At 29.0% G+C, this 19,804-nt stretch overlaps 1 protein-coding gene across 1 annotated transcript; it reads right to left on the reverse strand.

Annotated features, from left to right (window-relative positions):
- Nucleotides 1-2,386: 2,386 nt before the first annotated feature.
- LOC119672877 (extensin-1-like) lies at nucleotides 2,387-16,499 on the reverse strand. Its single transcript, XM_038084038.1, has 3 exons — nucleotides 16,313-16,499; nucleotides 16,110-16,205; nucleotides 2,387-4,131 (listed from the first exon to the last, which is right to left on the reverse strand). Exons 2-3 carry the CDS (start codon nucleotides 16,110-16,112, stop codon nucleotides 2,551-2,553), a joined length of 1,584 nt encoding a protein of 527 aa, XP_037939966.1. The 5' UTR covers nucleotides 16,113-16,205; nucleotides 16,313-16,499; the 3' UTR covers nucleotides 2,387-2,550.
- Between the last annotated feature and the right edge of the window lie 3,305 nt (nucleotides 16,500-19,804).

Below are 19,804 nucleotides of genomic sequence, written 5' to 3' on the forward strand. Positions count from 1 at the left end.
ACATACTCTCTCTATGAGTATAAATTCTTATATCCTTTATAACCCATAATAGCCTAATTAACTTTATAACCCATATAAGCCTTACAAGCTTTATATTCCTTATAAACCGTATAACCCTTATAAGCACTATAACCTTTATAAGCACTATATCCCTTATAAGCTTATAACTCTTATAAGCCTTATGTCTCTTAATCTTTGTAAGCTTTTTGGAGCGGATGTTCGTGAATACATTTATAGCACTAACATAAATTTTGCCAAGTTATATAAAACAACTGTTTATTGTGATTTTCAGTACAACAGTAAATGGGCTTATGAAATATCCTATTATATATGCAAGTATATATAACACGGTCAAGTCATTTACGAAAAAAATATATTAAAACCTTTAATTGAAGGCTAAGAAAGATAGGCTCAATACTGTCTTTCATTGAAAATATCGGACTTGGAGATAAATTTTAATTCGACCAAGGGTCACAAAAATCTTTTACATTCGCAGTGTACTATCCCTTTTCCTAATAATAATCTATTTTACAATATTGCAAATATTATGTATATATAAGTGTTTTGTATTCCTTTATCTTTATTTTATTTCTTTCTATCGACAAAGACCACTTGTGAAATATAACATAATTACAAAGTTGTATATATATTGGTTGTATATATTGTTATAATTAACTCCTTGAAAACTGTTTTAACTCATCTATATGCAATGATCATATTGAAAATAGTAAAAATAAAAATGACACTTTTGTGCAGTATACATATGTACACAACTATCTTTAATATTTACCAGTCAATTTAATAATATCTATGTGTATTAATTTGTCAAATATATTTTTAGTTTATATCTGCATCTACTACTGAGTGCGTCAATAGAAACTCGTCCAGCTTCGAGAGAAACCTAACATATACATATAGACCATTTGAAAGCAAACAGGACTTTGAACTAAGGCCGTCTATTGGGAACTATATGCGTTGGTGAGTTAGATAGTATACTTTTAGATTCCTTGATATTTAATACCTATTATAAATAATTACAAATACGTAGTTTTTAATAGATCCCATAAGTTTCGACTTCATTTCACAGGATTTAATAGAAACTATTTAAACTAACAGTTATTGTAATTATTAGTTACCACACCACTACAGTTAAATAATGTGAAAATTATATATTGTATTATATTCTTTTATGAAGAGGATATATTTTAGTTTAAACTTTAATAGTCCATAAAAATTGATGATCCTCTATAAAAATATATCTTAACTCTGAAGCTAACAAAAATTGATGTAATTGAAAAACTATTTCCAAGCCAAAATATCAGTGAGTACTTGTTTTATTTGTTTTATATTATAGATAGTATCTTTATTCTATCCTTTTTTAGCATTGAAAATGTTTAAACTAAAGTTCTCTCTAGACAAGTTTTTTCTATATAATTGTTTTTCATGTTTTTAGTAAAACTAGCTAACATTGTTTTAAATTTAATTTTAAAAAATTTATTTAAAGTTTTTCTGTAGATATTTTTTTTAGTGCAATTAGCTGGCTGTATTTTATTTTTAGTTCTAAAAATTTTAAAAGACGGGTTTTCTGTAGCGATTTCTAAGCATAACGAAACATTTCTTTGTATTATCTTGCCAGTTTTTACTAATGTTAGCTGGGACTTCTGAAAACTAGCAGTTTACAGTTTATTTATATTAATGTATGTATGTATTTCAGATAGGTTCTCTCTGTAATTGATATCAACTATTTTAAATCTGGAAATTTATAAACATTTTCAGTACTGAAGTAAGTGATGTTAAGAACTTCTTTATTTATTTAATATTTGTACTATACATATAAAAAAAATTATGTATTATATATACAACCTTATACATATATTCAAAGAAGTTAATAAAAACGAGTATATAGCGCTGTTGTATTTAAAATATTTTGTGAACCCTTGCCCGATAATTGAATCTTCAATCTTCAGAATTTTTTCAAAATAATTAAATAAATTTTGGTGTTCCTCTTGTAGATGGAAAAGTAGTTAGCTAAGAATATTAGCATTTATTCCTTCCTTTTATTTTCCATGATATTGTACTCGTTTTCATACTAACCCATTCCATTCAGAATCGGCGCCGTTACTACAAGTAATATATGATCTAGAAATAAGTTCTAGAAGAAAAAAATTAACACTTACGCATTTCAAAGTCAATTTAATAAATTAATTAGCAATATTTTTTTATATATTTTTTTATTTGTTTATAAATATTTCGTAAAAAATTTAACACTTTGTCAAATAAAATAATAAAAATTATTAAATAAAAAGTATGAGTATTTCGGCTTAATTAAAAATATTAGAACACAAAACAGATAAATTAACATTAAATACAGCTTTTCGTAATTTTATGCCTTTCATATTCTTTAATATACAATGACTAATTTTCGTTATTGGGCCAAGCCCAGGTACAGCTTTAAATCTAAATTTTAAATTAAATTTTCTCGTAGCTTTTTCTTTAATAAGAAAATCACTAAACGCTAAACAAAAATCGAACAATTTACAATTCAAGTGCTTAATAGTAAAATCCTATCGCCGGTCGTGGGTATGAGTACCCGCTGTCTTTTGGCAGTGGTGGGGGGAATGGAATTTCTGGTTTTGGATACGAATAACCCTTGGTAGGTTGGGGTGCTGGAGGTGGTATATATTTAGGTGGTGGTGGTAAAGTTGGTTTTGGTGGCGGTGGTGGTATATATTTTGGAGTTGGTGGTATTATAGGTTGTGGTGGAGGAACATATCTTGGTTGTGTTGGTGGTGGGAATGGAATTTCTGGTACGGGATAAGAATAACCCTTAGTAGGTTGAGGTGCTGGAGGTGGTATGTACTTAGGAGGAGGAGGTAAAGTTGGTTTCGGTGGTGGTGGTATATATTTTTTAGTTGGAGGTATTATAGGTTGTGGTGGAGGGACATATTTCGGTTGTGTTGGTGGTGGGAATGGAATTTCTGGTACTGGATAGGAATAACCTTTAGTTGGCTGAGGTGCTGGAGGTGGTATATATTTAGGTGTTGGTGGAGTTGGTTTTGGTGCTGGTGGTATATACCTGGTTGGTGGTGGTGGTGGAGGCACATATTTTGGTTGCGTTGGTGGTGGGAATTTAATTTCTGGTACTGGATAGGAATAACCCTTTGTAGGTTGAGGTGCTGGAGGTGGTATATATTTAGGTGGTGGTGGTAAAGTTGGTTTTGGTGGCGGTGGTGGTATATATTTTGGAGTTGGTGGTATTATAGGTTGTGGTGGAGGAACATATCTTGGTTGTGTTGGTGGTGGGAATGGAATTTCTGGTACTGGATAGGAATAACCTTTAGTTGGTTGAGGTGCTGGAGGTGGTATATACTTAGGTGGTGGTGGCAGGGTTGGTTTTGGTGGTGGTGGTATATATTTTTTAGTTGGAGGAGGGAATGGAATTTCTGGTACTGGATAAGAATAACCCTTAGTAGGTTGAGGTGCTGGAGGTGGTATGTACTTAGGTGGTGGTGGTAAAGTTGGTTTTGGTGGCGGTGGTGGTATATACTTTGGAGTTGGTGGTATTATAGGTTGTGGTGGTGGTACATATTTCGGTTGTGTTGGTGGTGGGAATGGAATTTCTGGTACTGGATAGGAATAACCTTTAGTTGGCTGAGGTGCTGGAGGTGGTATATATTTAGGTGTTGGTGGAGTTGGTTTTGGTGCTGGTGGTATATACCTTGTTGGTGGTGGTGGTGGTGGTGGTGGAGGCACATATTTTGGTTGCGTTGGTGGTGGGAATGGAATTTCTGGTACTGGATAAGAATAACCCTTAGTTGGTTGTGGTGCTGGCGGTGGTATGTACTTAGGTGGTGGTGGTAAAGTTGGTTGCGGTGGCGGTGGTATATATTTTATTTTCGGTTGCGTTGGTGGTGGTATATATTTGATTTGTGGCTTCGTTGGTGGTGGGAATGGAATTACTGGTGTTGGATAGGAGTATCCTTTAGTTGGTTGCGGTGGTGGCGGCGGTGGTGGGAATTTTACAACTGGTTTTGGATAATCATAACCAAGGTGCTGGGAGACATCATCATAATATTGCGCTGTTGTAAGCGCTAATAATGCTGTCAGCACAAAGCTGAGTATATACAACTTCTGTAAAGAAAAGAAAAGAACATTAATTCAATAAAATCCAATTACGTATTTAAGTTTGCTTTATTGGACTTAATGTTTTTTAATTTATAATTTATAATCTAATGAATTTTACTCAATTTTTTGGAATTTTCTTTATTTACTTAAATATTTAAATATTTCTTATTAATATGCATCAGAACAAAATTTAATCGATTAGAGTTTTAAACCATTATTTAAATATATAAATAAATTTTTTTATATCAATGTTTTATACTAAATAATAATTTGTTTTATATATTTTATAAGTTCGACTGTAAAGTATATATAACTGTTATGAATGAAGTTTTTGTTATGAGGCCATCTACGGAGAATTAAATAAGTCAGAAAAGTATATTCTTTGTTGAAGTACTGTCAAAATTTCATGACATTTTAATGATACGTTGTGAATTTTATTTCAACACATTTCAAAATAAAAGTTTAAATGTGCTTCATGACTTTTCTATATGGTTTTCAATTTATGCACATATATTATATTTGCCTTTAATCAATGTCTGCTTCATAATTAATGATCTGCACAAGGAACTATAATTAATTCTGTTAGTGAGTCAAGCATTTTGTTTCATTTTTAAAATATTTGGCGCCGGATTGAGTTTTACGTTTAACAAAAAACCCATATTCAAAAAGTTTCATAGCTTTTCGTAATATTAAATAGGTCAGGTTCATTGCTATGAGGTGTGTCTGAAGAGAACAGAGAAACAATTCAATGAACTTTGAAATATTTTGGGTAAATTGGTATTCGATGACAGTACAATGCTTGCGGGTAACATACTATTTACTATATTCGATTAATTATTATATAATAATACTTAATTAATATATGTACTTTTATGTAAATGCTTGAAAAAGTATGAACGATATAATATAATATAAATAAGATTGAGTAAAATTGTATAACATGGTATAGCATGAATTCTCTTACATATCTTTTACTGAACAAAAAATAGAATGAATCAAGTATGATATATAAAAAATATAGTGAGTAATAAATTAGTTTGAAAAATATTTCTAAATCCAATTTTATTAATTTTAAATTTTATAATGTTTACAGTTTGTATCTAAGCCTATTTTTAATTTGTCTTAATTTTGACATAAAATTTGATGAGGAAAATTTTGCAACTAGTTAATTAAGTAAATTAAATACAAGTTTCTAATGGTTTTGCAGTAACATTTTCCACATTTTTTTATTAGAATTTTTATTAGGAAATTTCAAATTTTTATTTACTGCAGTTTTATTTAATAAATTATGCGGAAGTTTACTGTAAGCTGCGAAGAAATACAAATACTTAAACTAAAAAATATATGTCAAGAGCAACAAGTTGGCGTAAGATTTCGCTTGTAAAATGTCAATTAATTGAAAATCTTCAAGAAATAAAATTGAAATCAAATATTTGTTAACTGTTATCAACCACTTAAATCCAAACTAAAGAATTCGGCACCAAAGTTTCATCATAAATCATTTTATTTTTATGATTTACAAAACACTGTAAGAAATTTAATCAATTTTCGAATAAAATTGATTAAATTCATAGAGTTGATGATGCTTTAGGTGTCAAACATTTATTGATGAACTTTTTTTAGGCTTTTGGAAGATACTCTAAACAATTTTTTAATTAAAATGTTATTTCAAAAATATTATTTGACAAATGTAGTTTTTTGAGAAAATGGTAAAACAATTCACTCATTGCTCTGTTTTATTTATCATGAGAAATCAACATACTTAAGACATAGCGTTATTCAAGCTGATGTATAATGAAGTTTATTTTCTTCCAAAATAGCTAAACTGAACTTAATAATAGATACATATTATATCCAAGATACTAAACTAACGTAGTTTTGGCTTTTGTGAATTGGTTAGGAGCACAAAAGACTAATCACATATATGGTGAATTTGCCATAAACTTATGGCCGAGTTGAACGTGAATAAAACGAAGAGCTTATTTATCTTCAACAAACCTGCATTTCGTGTACTTATTGTAAGTAGTATAGGGGCATTTCGTCATTCTATCGATACTTCTATGGTGGCGTATTTGGACAAATAGACTATGTGGAAGTTGCTACGATAAAAATAAAACAGAATCCAATAATCTTTCTATGTGCTTTTCCGACAGTACAGCTGAAACCGTTTCGTCGTTGGACTGACAGACAGCGATAAAGAAATTAGAGTTGTCGGATTTATCCAGCTTTATCTAGAAGACCAAATTGCTTGACAACGACAATACCAAATGATAACAACAGTATGTGTAACTCACACTCTCAAAAAAAACATTGTGGTGATCAATATGACTAATAAATATATTCGAGTGGAACTGCTGATAGCCCAATCCTAATCTAATTTAATAGAGTTTTGTTTAGGAAGCAGGTATTATAAACCAATACAATCTTAAAGCAAATCATGAAAATATGATATAATCCGGATAAATGTTTTTGATCGAAAATTTATTGCTATATCACAGTATAACTCATTGAAAGAAATATTCAAAAACCAGTAAAATGAAAAATATGTTTTAGGGGAAGTGGTACTACTATCTTTCCATAAAAAAATCTCATTAATTGTGGTATTAAATGTGGTTGAAAATCTCTATTGATAGATTTTTGTGATGTCAGACATTATTAATGCAATTAATATAGGCAATAATGGAAACTTTCAGTTATTTATGAACTTTAATACACGCTTGATTTTACATCAACATTCTTTTAGGTGTCAAGCTACTTTCATCAAGTAATTTGTTTATACTTTTGAAGACCTGAACTTCAATCGCCAGCTAGCAAGCTGCAGCTCCGTCATCTTCACGGGCCCATATCCACTTCGGTCGATACAAACCCATTCCCTCAGTACATTGTCAGTTACTCAAAACATCTTCCCGCGCTCATGCAAACGGATCGATCGCTGCTCCACATATTGAGATAGTACCTCCTGCTACAAGACTAACGCACCCAGGCGTTTCCAGTTTTGGGAACATTGGTTTTCTGTCTTGTCATTTCTATATCTTTTAATATTTGTGCTAAAAGTTCCATGTGCGATCTTACTCTCAAATATTCACAGCTATCTATATCAATAAAAACTGTCACTATCTTTTAAACCCATAGGTTACAATCGTCTTTAGTACCATTATGTAGAGGTTCAATTCATGATTTCACTATATAAGTTGAAAATAAAATATTTTTATATGAAAAGAATATGTCTTATTTGTTACTTTAATGAGGTGTTGGATATTCTGTTTATGGCCGTTGTCGGTGATGACCTAGGAAGTTGCTGTTCTTAATCCTCTCGATACAATGTTTTTTCATGTTTATTCTTCGTGATTGTTATCTGTTGTTACTTCGTGACAATTTTATGTATTTTGGTTATTTCTTCTCTTATAGGCAGACCAATGTTCAAATATCTTCTATTTCGGCCTAATAAAACTAATTTATTCCGGTCACATAGTGCTATAAATTCGTTACGCGTTTTAAAGATACACACTTTTATTAAAAAAAAAAAAAAAGAACACCTTAAAATATCAACAAGTTTTTCGCATTGAATTACGAAATTAATTTATGGATTCTAAATTTTTTTAAAACTTGTATATATAAATTAACTACTTCTATGAAAATTACTTAATTAATTAAATTGCTGTATAAAATATAATTAATTTAATTTTAATTCACTTAATTATTTTTTGAATTTTATGTTTATTTTATCGCAAAAAAATCTGCGCCTCCATCAATTAAAAGTAAAATGACAAATCTATATTTAAATATTTTGAAAGGGTTTAATGACAACTAATAAAATATATTGAAATCCATTTAAATGTTTATTTAAACAAAATCGAGTTCGGTAAAATCAAACTAAAAATGCAAAACAAGGAAGAACTTAACTAATAAGATGAAACCTAATAAATATTCAAATTTTATCAGAAACCGAGTTAAGGCGATTAACGCAAACTATTTTTGTGTCTTAAAGCAAATATAAAAGCTATTTAATATACAAAAAAAAAATATCTATGAAATTCTAAGTAGAAATACTTCTAAACCAATAACTCAGAAGGCAATTCATAAACAAAACAACTTTCATGCATGAAATTCTTCCAAAATTTTATTTAATTTATGGAATTTTTTCGCTAAAATTTTGGAAAGCAACTGAACAAGTTTCGACTCTGAGAACATAAATCAGCACCTACACAAGATCTCTATGACATGTTATACTTTGATTAAAATTTATTTGTACTTCAAAATCAAAAAAAATTAATAAATTTAAATTACGTTATAGCAGTATTGACAAACGAAGTTTAATCTTCTCTTTTGCGGTACTCAAATGACTAAAACTCATCAATATTAACAAAGCAGAAATATTTTAATTATTTACTTCGAGTGCTTGCCAATTTTCTGCTAAGTATGCTCCAAACTCGTGTCATTCGGTGTTGGAAGACTTCAACACCTCCTCAGATGATATAATCATTCGTTTGCTTTCAATTCGCATCTTCAACTTGTCAATATTAACAATCAGAATTCCAAATTGATTCGGCAACTTCAACAACATATTTGCTAGATACTTTGTTTTACGAGTATTAGAAACACTTAATCGAGATTTTTAAACGTGATTTTTACTATGGCTAGTTACCTTATAAGGTTCTTCAGAGAACATCAAACAAAGATATAATCTCACTAGTCTGCTACAGATGTGAACGATTTTATGTATGAAGTTGTTATGTAAAATGTAACAATCAACTTTTGCAATTATGGCACAGAATATTAATGCCTGCGAAACACTTTGTATCTGTTGTTTCATACAATAATTGTGTATTATTTCATTATAATTGCAAAATCTAGAATCTTGAATTTATGACTTTGTTTTATTAAAAAATAATCAATTTCATTCACATAGAGCTTATGTCAATTTATGCTTTTCAAAATCTTTATTCATCACTTTTTTTTTATATAATTTTTGCATATGGAATATTTATGAGAAATTCATTTCCGTAGTTTTAGTTTATATTGTTGAAGTGTTGAATTCATTTCAGTCATTTTCCCATATGCAAATTTGTTTTTTTTTTGAACAATCAAAAAGCAATGCCCGTAACCGATACATAATTGAATTGAATAAGTACTTATATATAATTTTGAAATATAAAAATTAATAATTAACATTCTGTTGCCTTTACTAGAGTGATTCTGATATCCGCGGCACGCCCATAACGGATGCAGTATGGATTAGTAGGTTGCCTACGCCAAGACGAAGAAAAGGAATAATCAAGCTAATACTTTTTATATATGTTTTCAAAACTAAAAGAAAAAAGTCATTAAAAATATTTTAAATTGGAAGAGATTCTCTTAATATATATCTTAACCGATATATATCTCGAGAATCGCTATTTTTAATGCAGTCTAATGCGTGCAGTGCATTGCATGGAATACTAATTCACCCGAATTGGTCAAATTCTATGCCAAATCAAAGAGAACGCAATGGATCTATTTGTATTCAACGTGGATGCAATTCAGACCAAGTGGGATACTAAGTAAGAAGAATGCGAAACACCGTAGAACAAGAAACTCAGAGAAGCGAGGATCCATATGTGGTCTTCGTTGATTTGCATTTACACTTCACTACATCGAATGCTAAATCGACATCGAAAGCGCAATGAATCCATATCTGGTCAATATGGATACAATCTTAGACCTTCCAATTAGTCTCTACATTGGATACTAAGTTAAAAAAAGGATGAAAATAACAAAAGAATGAAAAACATGTTATAATAACAAGCATTATGAAGTTGTGATTTATGTAGACTTAACTTTAATTCTAGCAATTACTTTACTAACTGGAATACTAAATTTCCAGCACAAAAAAGCTCTTTCAACAAAAACCGTAGAGAAGCGTAATAGATGTGGTCTACATAAATTCAACCTTAAACCTACCAATTAGATTTAAAAATAATATGTTCTGAAAACAAATCTTTAATTAAATAGAAAATGCAATACTACAAATCTCAGAATGGTTACAGGCTTCTCGGGGAGGTATGCAGATCTGAGGTCAATTATTGCTTAGTCTGATGAAGTGATAAACAATAATCTAGTGAAGGCACAAAGAGGGGTTTTGAGGAAACCTCGCAGTTAATAGAGAGTAAAAGTACTCAGGTGCACTGACTCAACTAGCTTCAACATAATATTACTCTAATACCATGTTAAGTTACGTATAATGATGAATTTACTAAATATTTTTGAAGTATGGGTATTCATCTTTAGTTATTTTCAAATCATGAATCAAATAATTGATATAATATTTGAAGTAATAAAAAATTTGAAACAAAAACTATTTTCTTTAATATAAAAAAAATTATTCTGAAATTGATTTTACACTTATATCGATGGCTTCTGAATACTAAAAACATTAAATGGAGCATTTATTTGAACATTTTATGAATATTAAAAAGCTATCAAACATTGCAGTTATTAGAATCAGACACATGTTACTAAAGATTCTTTATATAATCAATTAATATACATTTTATATAAAGTATATAAATAATTTATGTTTATGTTTTTGATTGGCACTCCTTAAAATGCTGAGCACTTGAGAAATTACTATATATGACACTTAAGAGCAATCGAATAATGTTCAGAGATCACTTATCAAACTTAAACTTTGGAAAAATCCTACTATTCTTCTTCATATTATTCTTATAAAATCGATACAAATACTAGAAACTGGTTAAAAACTGGCTGGAAATATTTTATACTGACCTATTTTTTAATTCATATAAAAATATTTATTACATGTGTTATAAGTTAACATAGAAGTTATGTACTTATAAAAATGTCAGACGATCATTATTTTGTTACAAACTTAAATTAATTAAATCAATTTCAATAAGCATTACAAAATTTTATTGTTTTCAGTGTCTCTAAAAATTCTTAAGCTATTAAATTTAATATAAATTTAGACTATTACACCCAATGTAACACCAATAAAACATCAATAAAATATTAGTCACATTTATTTTATTGCACATACTTCTACATCTGACTTTACTTCACTACCAGTGATGTAGTTGTGATTTTATTAAAGAGAGATAAAGTGTAATTTTGGTAAAAAGTTTTAAATAAGTTCATTTTTGATGTCTTCAGGATTTCATAATATGGAATTTAAAATAAAATTTTTTTAGTTACATTTAACATCTATAGTTGTAGACAACTTTTAATTATAAATAAGAAATTAATTAATTTATGTTTTCGTAATGTTTAAATAATGTTTTCGTAGTTTAAAAACCATCAGTTCCCTTTGCATTTCACTCTTTTTCCTTAAAAGTGTAGAAATATCTTTAACGTTATTTACTAATCTAACTAATATAATTGAACATTAAAAATGTTCTCATTAGAAAGCAAAGTAACTTTATTATTAGTATATACTTTGGACCAGTAATTATATTACTCATTTCTCTCTTCTTCTTTCTCTCCTCTTCTCTCTTCTTCTTTCTTCATTCTTCTCTCTCTCCTCTTCTCTCTCTCTCTTCTTCTCTCTTCTGTTCTCTTCGTTTTTGTTCTCTGTTTTCTCTTGTCTCTTTCTCTTTTTCTCTCGCTCTCTCTTTCTCTCTTAATATCCCTCTCCCTCTCTGTCACTCTCCTTCTATATACATATATGAACAACTTAAGTATATAAACCACTAAATATTCAAAAATAGACAACACAAAAATAATACTTTATTTTTTCGCTTTCTATCTAGCTACTCCATTGTATACTCGATATCTATATAAATGACTAGTTATTTAAAGTACAACCTTAAACCAGTATTATCCTTTCTTCGTTATATCTGCCTCTCTTTAACTTCCCAAAACTATATTATTTAAGTATAAAAAACAGAAACTATTATACCGTCGATCTCAAGTGAATACTACTTTCTCTCTCGCACTTCCCTTATCTACTCTATTATATACTCCCTGACTTCATAAATTACAAGTTATTGAATTCTACAACCTACTTTTTGTTCTATCTCTCTTTCTGCCTTTTTATCTCTTCCTCTCTAGCTACACACTATGCTTTTTAAGTATAGAAAACCATAAGTATTAAAGTGTCAATCTCACAAGAGTACTAAATTCTTCGTGTGCTCTCCTCTTAGTAACTCAATTGTATACTGCCTAATTACATAAATGATTATTTTCTAAAGATATAACATCAGCATAGTATTCTTCTTCTTCATTTTTTCTCTCGCTCTCTCTCTCTCTCTCTCTCTCTCTCTCTTTATCTACTTCTTTATTTTTATTTACCTATCTCTAATCTTCTTTTTTTCTTCTCTCTCTACCTCTATTTTATCCCTTCTAGCTGCGCCACACTATACTTTTCAAGTACAGAAACCACGAAATATTTATTATAGAGTTGATCTCTCAGAAGTACTGCCTTTCTTTTTACCCTTCTCCCCAACTACGGCACTGTAAATTTTAATAAATTAATACGAAATAATATTTAATAAGCTGTTGAACAATTATCACTTGCACTTTTAAAAAGCAAGCAAATTAACTAATAAAAAAAATTTGTAATAATAAAACAACTTCCCACAGCTTCTGCTTTTTGAAGTTGGCTTAAGATTTTGCAAAACCGTAAATTTCTATACACAAGACCTTAAGCGCCCACGGCAGAGATGTGCACATGAATTGCATTATTGAAAAGAACAGAAACAATTGAAACAAAAGTTATGACATTAAAAATTTATACATATCAATCCCTTCCCATGCCCCCCGCATAAGATGCGTAATTGGCAACGGCAGGCTTAATTGTCACAATTGTTGTTGCAATTTTATTGCGTGTGAGAATTTTTTCGTTTTCATTTTGAAATCCCAGCAGTCAAAGTCGAAATTGGCCTTGGAATGAATATATGAAACCCCAACGAAGAGTGTGAGTGAGTGTGAGTGTGAGAAGCTAACAGACAGTGTACGCAAATTACAGCGTCATAATTATATTGCATTGATAATTATGACATAAAGCTAAAAGCATATTAAAGCTCGATTTAAACGACAAACGTAATAACAGCAGCGTCAGCGTCGGCGTGTTAGGAAAGATTAAGAAAATCATATTTTAGTGTTTAATTGCAGTTGCAAATTTTAATAACTAAAATTGTTCTACAAATGAGGCGCGTAATGGAAAATGAAGAAAATTATATTTATTTTTTTTGTTTGTTTGTGCAAATAAAAAATAAATAACCACAACTGTGCTATAACCTTAACTGAGCAATTTTTGTCTCAAAGGTTAATAATACGAGTATCAAAGCGAATTTCGCATGCCTGTTAGCAACATTTTTTTATAGCATGCTATAAAAATGTTAATGCCATGTTATTTCTTAATTGTTTGTTTCTTCTCAATGTGTGCCTATGTTTTGCTTTAGTTTTACAGCAGTTTGGCGCTGTAATTTGTTGTTAGAATCGCTCACAGAGCGTGAAAAAAGCCACTTTGGCGGTCAGTGCTGTTCATAATGCGTTTCCGGCCAATGTTGGCAGTTCAAAGTTTGCTGTTGCATAGCAAGAAGACAAGGGCTTGTCTTGCCAATCTTAAGTTTGGTATTTTCAGTTTTGTTTATTTTATTTTTTTTTTCTTTTTGGAGTGTATTTTTTTTTAAAAGTTTTTTCTTTTTTTTTTGATTTTGCTAATAACAAATCATTTGTGCTAATTTTTTTTCAAAGTTTGTCTCTAAACGTGTGTTTGGTTTTATCAATTTTTTTTCATTATATGAATAAAATTCACCAAAAATTTCGTAATAACCACAAAAGACTGAGTTACAAAATATTCGAAATTTGATTTTAACAATAAATTTAAAATATAATATAAAAAAACACTGAAGAAATTTCTCTAAATGATAGACAGTTAAATTTTTACAAATTTAGTGTGGATTAGACCAATAGAGCAGCCCTCAAATGTAGTAAACTTCCAATTATTGATTAAAACCAGATTAGGATTTCCATAGTGAAAGCGATTTCCATTTTTCTCATGAGTATTTACTAATCTTCACTGAAAAAACTCTACTTTAAAATTCTGAATTTTTTAATTTTAATCTGTTTAATAATATCTATAAACAAGGTAATTAAAAAAGTTGTAGAATTTTAAATTAGATAAATATGGCACTAATCTTTTCTAAAATAATCGTTTAATTGCCTTAACATCATGAAATGAACTAAAGAAAATGTATGTGGTATGATCTAGAAATTCTATAATAAGAATTCCACACATTTCTCGCTTAAAATGCATACGAAGTAGTCAAAAGGACGCAAACAACCTCGGCGGACTACTTGACACCTAACAATTTTCCTTATTCCCATCTTAAGAACTATAAACGCAGATAGAACATATAGATGGCATCTATAAGAACGATTTTGTTTTATTAATTCTACAAAATATTCGAAGTAATAAAAAACTTCATAGCTGGAACCTTAAATTTTATGCAATTAAGTTATGTTACAAGTCTTTGAATATTTATTATAGAAGTAATTAGAAATGATGTAGAATTTTGATATAGAACATTAAATTGACACTAACATTTTCTATATAGCCGTCTAATTACCTGAGCATTATGATTAATAAACGTAAGAGTTGGTATATGGTTTGATCTATAAATACCAGTAGAAGACTTCCACATATCACTGGGATAATATGAGTTCGAAGAAATCAACGTACCTTAAGCACAACAAATTAACTAAATAATAATTAAAGAGAATGATACAAGATCGCTTGACATCAATGCTCAATCATTACTTCACTCAATGAGTCTTTTTAAGCACAATCTTCAATTACGAATATGCAACAGATCCTTTATAACGGCAGTGACCTTGCAAAGTTGAAAATGTGGATAATATCTAGATTGAACGTGAATGTTAAGAATTATGAACGCCATATCTTAAAAAAAATGTTGTGCCAAACTGAGTTGAACGAAGAAACGTGGTTCCGAAATCACCAAGGTCTACGCTTAACAGCCACGCAACGATTTCGACAAACAGATTCTTACTATAACAACAACAACAAGTAATTTCTTGACAAGAAACAACATTAGATTGCTAACAGAAAATTGTAGTAACACTAGCGATAAGAAGTAAAGGATATCTATATAAAATATTATTAGGCTATTGGATTGACAAACTGAAAATTTGTGGAAGACAGGCAAAACTAAGTGGGAATAATAGTGAGAAATAAAGTTCTAAGGTAATATGTAAAAAGGACTTCACTCTTATGACCCCACTCGTTTCTTAAAGTAGTGAAACGAAACTCCAGAACTTCTAACACTTACTTAAAAAACAATTAGTATAAATTATCTATTAATTAAATACTTATTTTATTTAAAATAAAAAGGAGTTTTTAAAAAATTATTTGTTATTGCCATCTAACAGCATTTATATATAGTATATGCAAAAAATGAGTAAATTGACGATAAGCAATTAAATTTATTTTACTTTTTTTTAGAAAAATGAAAAAAATTATGATTCATTAACAACAAATTTTACGTGAATAATATCAATAACTAAAATTTACTTAATCCGCAATAATATCATTTTAATTAAATTTTTAAATTGAGCTTATAGCGGAATTCGTATATTATATATATATATATTAATCCTGTTTTGTGAAATGTGCAAAATATTAAATATCGTAAAATTTATTTTATATTTCCTTATATGCCATTTTAGATCACTATACAGTCATACTAGGCAACTCAATTTATATCAATGTCAATAATATATAAAGCAATATATATTTTAATTATATTCTTTAAATAAAATGAGTTCACAATTCTCTATAAATGTAGTCGTGTATATATTTTCACAGTCTATTTTTTAAATATTAATATTCTTATAAAAATTTCAATAATAAATATATATTTTTTATATATTCCAAATTGATCTCTTAATATTTTTTTTTATAAAATTTCCAATTTATTAATGTTTTTTGTTTTTTTTTTTTAAATTTTAAATTTGCACCCACTCACCATTTTTATAAACGAAGCTTAGACAAATTTGGTAAATTCAATTCAATTTTATATCCACTGATTTATCGCAAGAAGAAAAAAACAAACAAACAAAACCTAAAAAACACAATTTTATTATTAATTTTAAATAATTTTAGTTCATTTTATAAGAATTTATAAATATTTATTAAATTTTATTAAATTTTGTACAGAATTTCACACACCAAATTGCTTTTTATTTAGTTCTAACCGTTATGATGCGTTTTAAATCGCATGCAAATCGTTTACACTCAGAAAAATAAGTTCACTTTAAAAAGTGTTTTAAGAGCTAGCCGCACAGCACTTACAGCTCTCGAGTATCGTTTTTTGTTTTTGCGAAGCGAACTCGAGCAGAATATAAAATTGATTAACAAATAATACGCCGGCGCATGCTGTATTTATAAGAAAGAAGAAGCAGCACATCACAGTACATCACAGCACAAATCGTTACGCATGCGTCAGAGCAAAGCTTAAGTGAGAACATTTTCGCTTTCGTTGAGCTTGTACGATATTAAGAAGGCAAAAAAAACTTGTTACGGCAAGTGTAACAAAGCGAATATACACGGTAAACAACAACAATAACAACAAATACAAAAATCAAAACAAACTCGAAAATAACAACAACAACATTGAAAGCATTGTAAAGAAGTTCAGTTCAGTTTTGGCAGCATGACAGCTATATAGCCATTTGGTGTTGCCAAAATGGAATGCGATCAATTGTGGTGAACTTGAAATTTTTCACCACAACAACTTGTTGTGTTTGTGGTAAGATGCGGGCCAAATCAAATGTTGTTAATATACATAAACATGTTTTTGGCATCTTCGTATTTCTGTGTGTGTGTATGCGAGTGTGTGTTACGAGTGCAGATGTGCATATTACAACATAAGAACAGTTTAGCTTCTTTTTTTAGGTGGCTTCGAAGTGTTTTCGCTTTCAAACATTTTTCAAAAGCGCTTCAGTTACTTAATTGTACTTGTAATTGCGGTTAAGTTGACCGCTTGACTTAAATACGAGTACAAATTCAACAAATTCAACTTAATGAGAAAAAAATATGTGAGAATGGCGCGTACACCTTTGTGCAGTTGTGCATTTAAATATTAAATTAGTCATTTTAATAAAAATTCATTTAAATTAAAAAAAAAATTATTTTTTTTTTACAAATTTTTTTTATTGGCTGTCTGACTTGTGGGCTAATTGAAAATCACATTTTAAACTTTAGTTACAGTGTATATATATTTTTTTAAATTATGATTCTTGTGCTACCTTATAAGATTATATTGATGAGTAAAAATTTATAATATAAAACAATTTATTTCAATTTTAATTGCTTTATTTTTTGCTGCGGTATGTAGAGAAGGTCGCCCAATGCATCAATTAATTTCTTCATTTAGCTAATAATTACCATGGAAGTGACATTGCACTCAGTACATATTTATTATGACAGTAATGATTATTAATGTGACAAAGAAGTTTATATAAGTACTCATTTATATTCGATGTTTGAGTGAAAATATATATAAATGTGATAAAATATACAAAATTATGATTTTAGAATGATGTTATACTCTTGTTAGTTTTTGTTTGTGGATAACACAGAATATATATATCTAGTGTAGGTAGGATTATGACCCTTTCGATTCCAGTCTTGCGAGTCCAAACGAAATTATTTTCGAGTAATTTAATACAAGTATTATTTCCAAGACCACTGCTGTTGGGTATTGACGAACAATACCGAAGGATACGATATATGTCAGCAAAAATTCAATTATTGAAAGATAAAATAAATTATTTTTGTTGTTGTGTTTACTACTGGTTCGGAAACGGTCGTCCAACGAATAACGTGTATACGAATTTGAAGCAGCGGAATCATTCCAAAAGTACGGGTATTGTGGAACTAGCAGTATTTCATTTAAACTGAACTTCGTTTATTCGGCTAGTGTATCAGGTATGACTACCAAGGCTCCGATCGGTCTTCAATTTTTGTTGCTCCAGATAGTCATTGTATAAGTGATTGAATTTAGAAGCATTGCAGTTATCAAGTCATTGTTGGGAAGAGTTTTTACGGCGGCGCTACAAAAATGATTGGAACCATTTACCTTCACAACCGAGGTTTTTAATTATTAACGCAAATATTGTAGTACTAATTGTCTCTGAAATAACGATTCAGGCAAGGCATTTTCAGGAATATACCTTTAAGGGCAATAAAATACCCCTTAATGTGTGCTTTTCTGATCGCGATAACCTTTAACGCATAAAACGTTTCAATAAGATGCTAATAAGAGATCATATTTAACTCATATAATAGGATAGTTTCGAATTAAAATCACCACTGCAAAAGTCATTTCATTAGTGAAGTTATTTCACTAAAATATCAGTTTTATTTTGGATTCCGTATTCTAAATTTAATATAGACTACTTATTATTGTATTGTATTTATTTTTTGGAAAATTCTTGTATAAAAAGGATTAACTTCACTTTCTTAGAAACCTATTAGCGTAGTAATTTTGTGAATTTTAATATACATTTACTCAACTGATTTTTAAGTCCCAATACTTAAGGTATTTTGATATTTGATCAATAAAAATTCTTTTAACTTTATTTATACCCACCTAATTAAGAAAGCAGAGTCGATAATAATAAAGCGCAGGATATATTAAATACAAATATTGTGTATTGAAATAATTAATTAACATTTTCCTTGATTAAAGTTTGACTAATAGTTATCGCCTTTCCAATACAATAAACTCATATCGTTATATGAGGCAATAAAGTCATATCATCACCAAACCTCAAACCTAATTTTTGAATACCAATAATATTCTACTGTATTATTTTATATAATAAGTATCAATGTAATAGATAAAAGACTTTTTATATCACTCTGATATATATTCTAAAATTCATTAAATTAAGTTTAGATATTTAACTCAATTATTACATTATGTTATCATAATATAGTAGGTGCGTAAGCAGAGATAATCTATTTTAGATGTTCAAAATAGATCAATTTGTTCACAACATTCTGAAAGCTCTTTTCTGCACAAAAGAACTTTCTCTCACAAATCTCAAATTGGAGTGTAGTGGAATTTTTATTACTCATTTAAGAGTAATGAAACATTTTTTTTAAGAAACTATTTTTATTAGTGACTTAATACTTAAAATTTTTGTGAGCTTGAAGGGACTGTGCTCAGTATCATTTTTAATATATTTTATCTCAATTTTGATTGAACACTATCAAAACTAGGTTTAAGCTTACAGTTATGAATTACGGAACTTATTAAAAATCATTTATCGAGGTAATTACAGTAATATAAACGTACTATAGGACTTTAAACCAGAATCTCTTGAAACAGTCCAGAAGGAATCTCATTTATCCATTTTATTTTTAATAAAAAACTTTTATAAAAGATACCTGTATAATGCAATTATTTTACGTCATAATTATTGAAATTCCAATATTTCTTTGTGTGACAAATTGGAAACAACTATCCATATTTATAAGTATGTATAATGTGCATATATTAGAAAATGAATCACTACATTGCATTGCAAGTAGTCTTAATCTACATTTAATTATTATCATTGTCGTTTCTAAGAATTGTTGAATAGAATTAAATATTACAAATTTACAATTAATACGTAATAAAAATCACAACCACTCATATTGATTTATGTA

The sequence above is a fragment of the Teleopsis dalmanni genome, chromosome 1 (assembly GCF_002237135.1).
Source record: "Teleopsis dalmanni isolate 2A chromosome 1, ASM223713v2, whole genome shotgun sequence".
Classification (NCBI taxonomy): domain Eukaryota; kingdom Metazoa; phylum Arthropoda; class Insecta; order Diptera; family Diopsidae; genus Teleopsis; species Teleopsis dalmanni.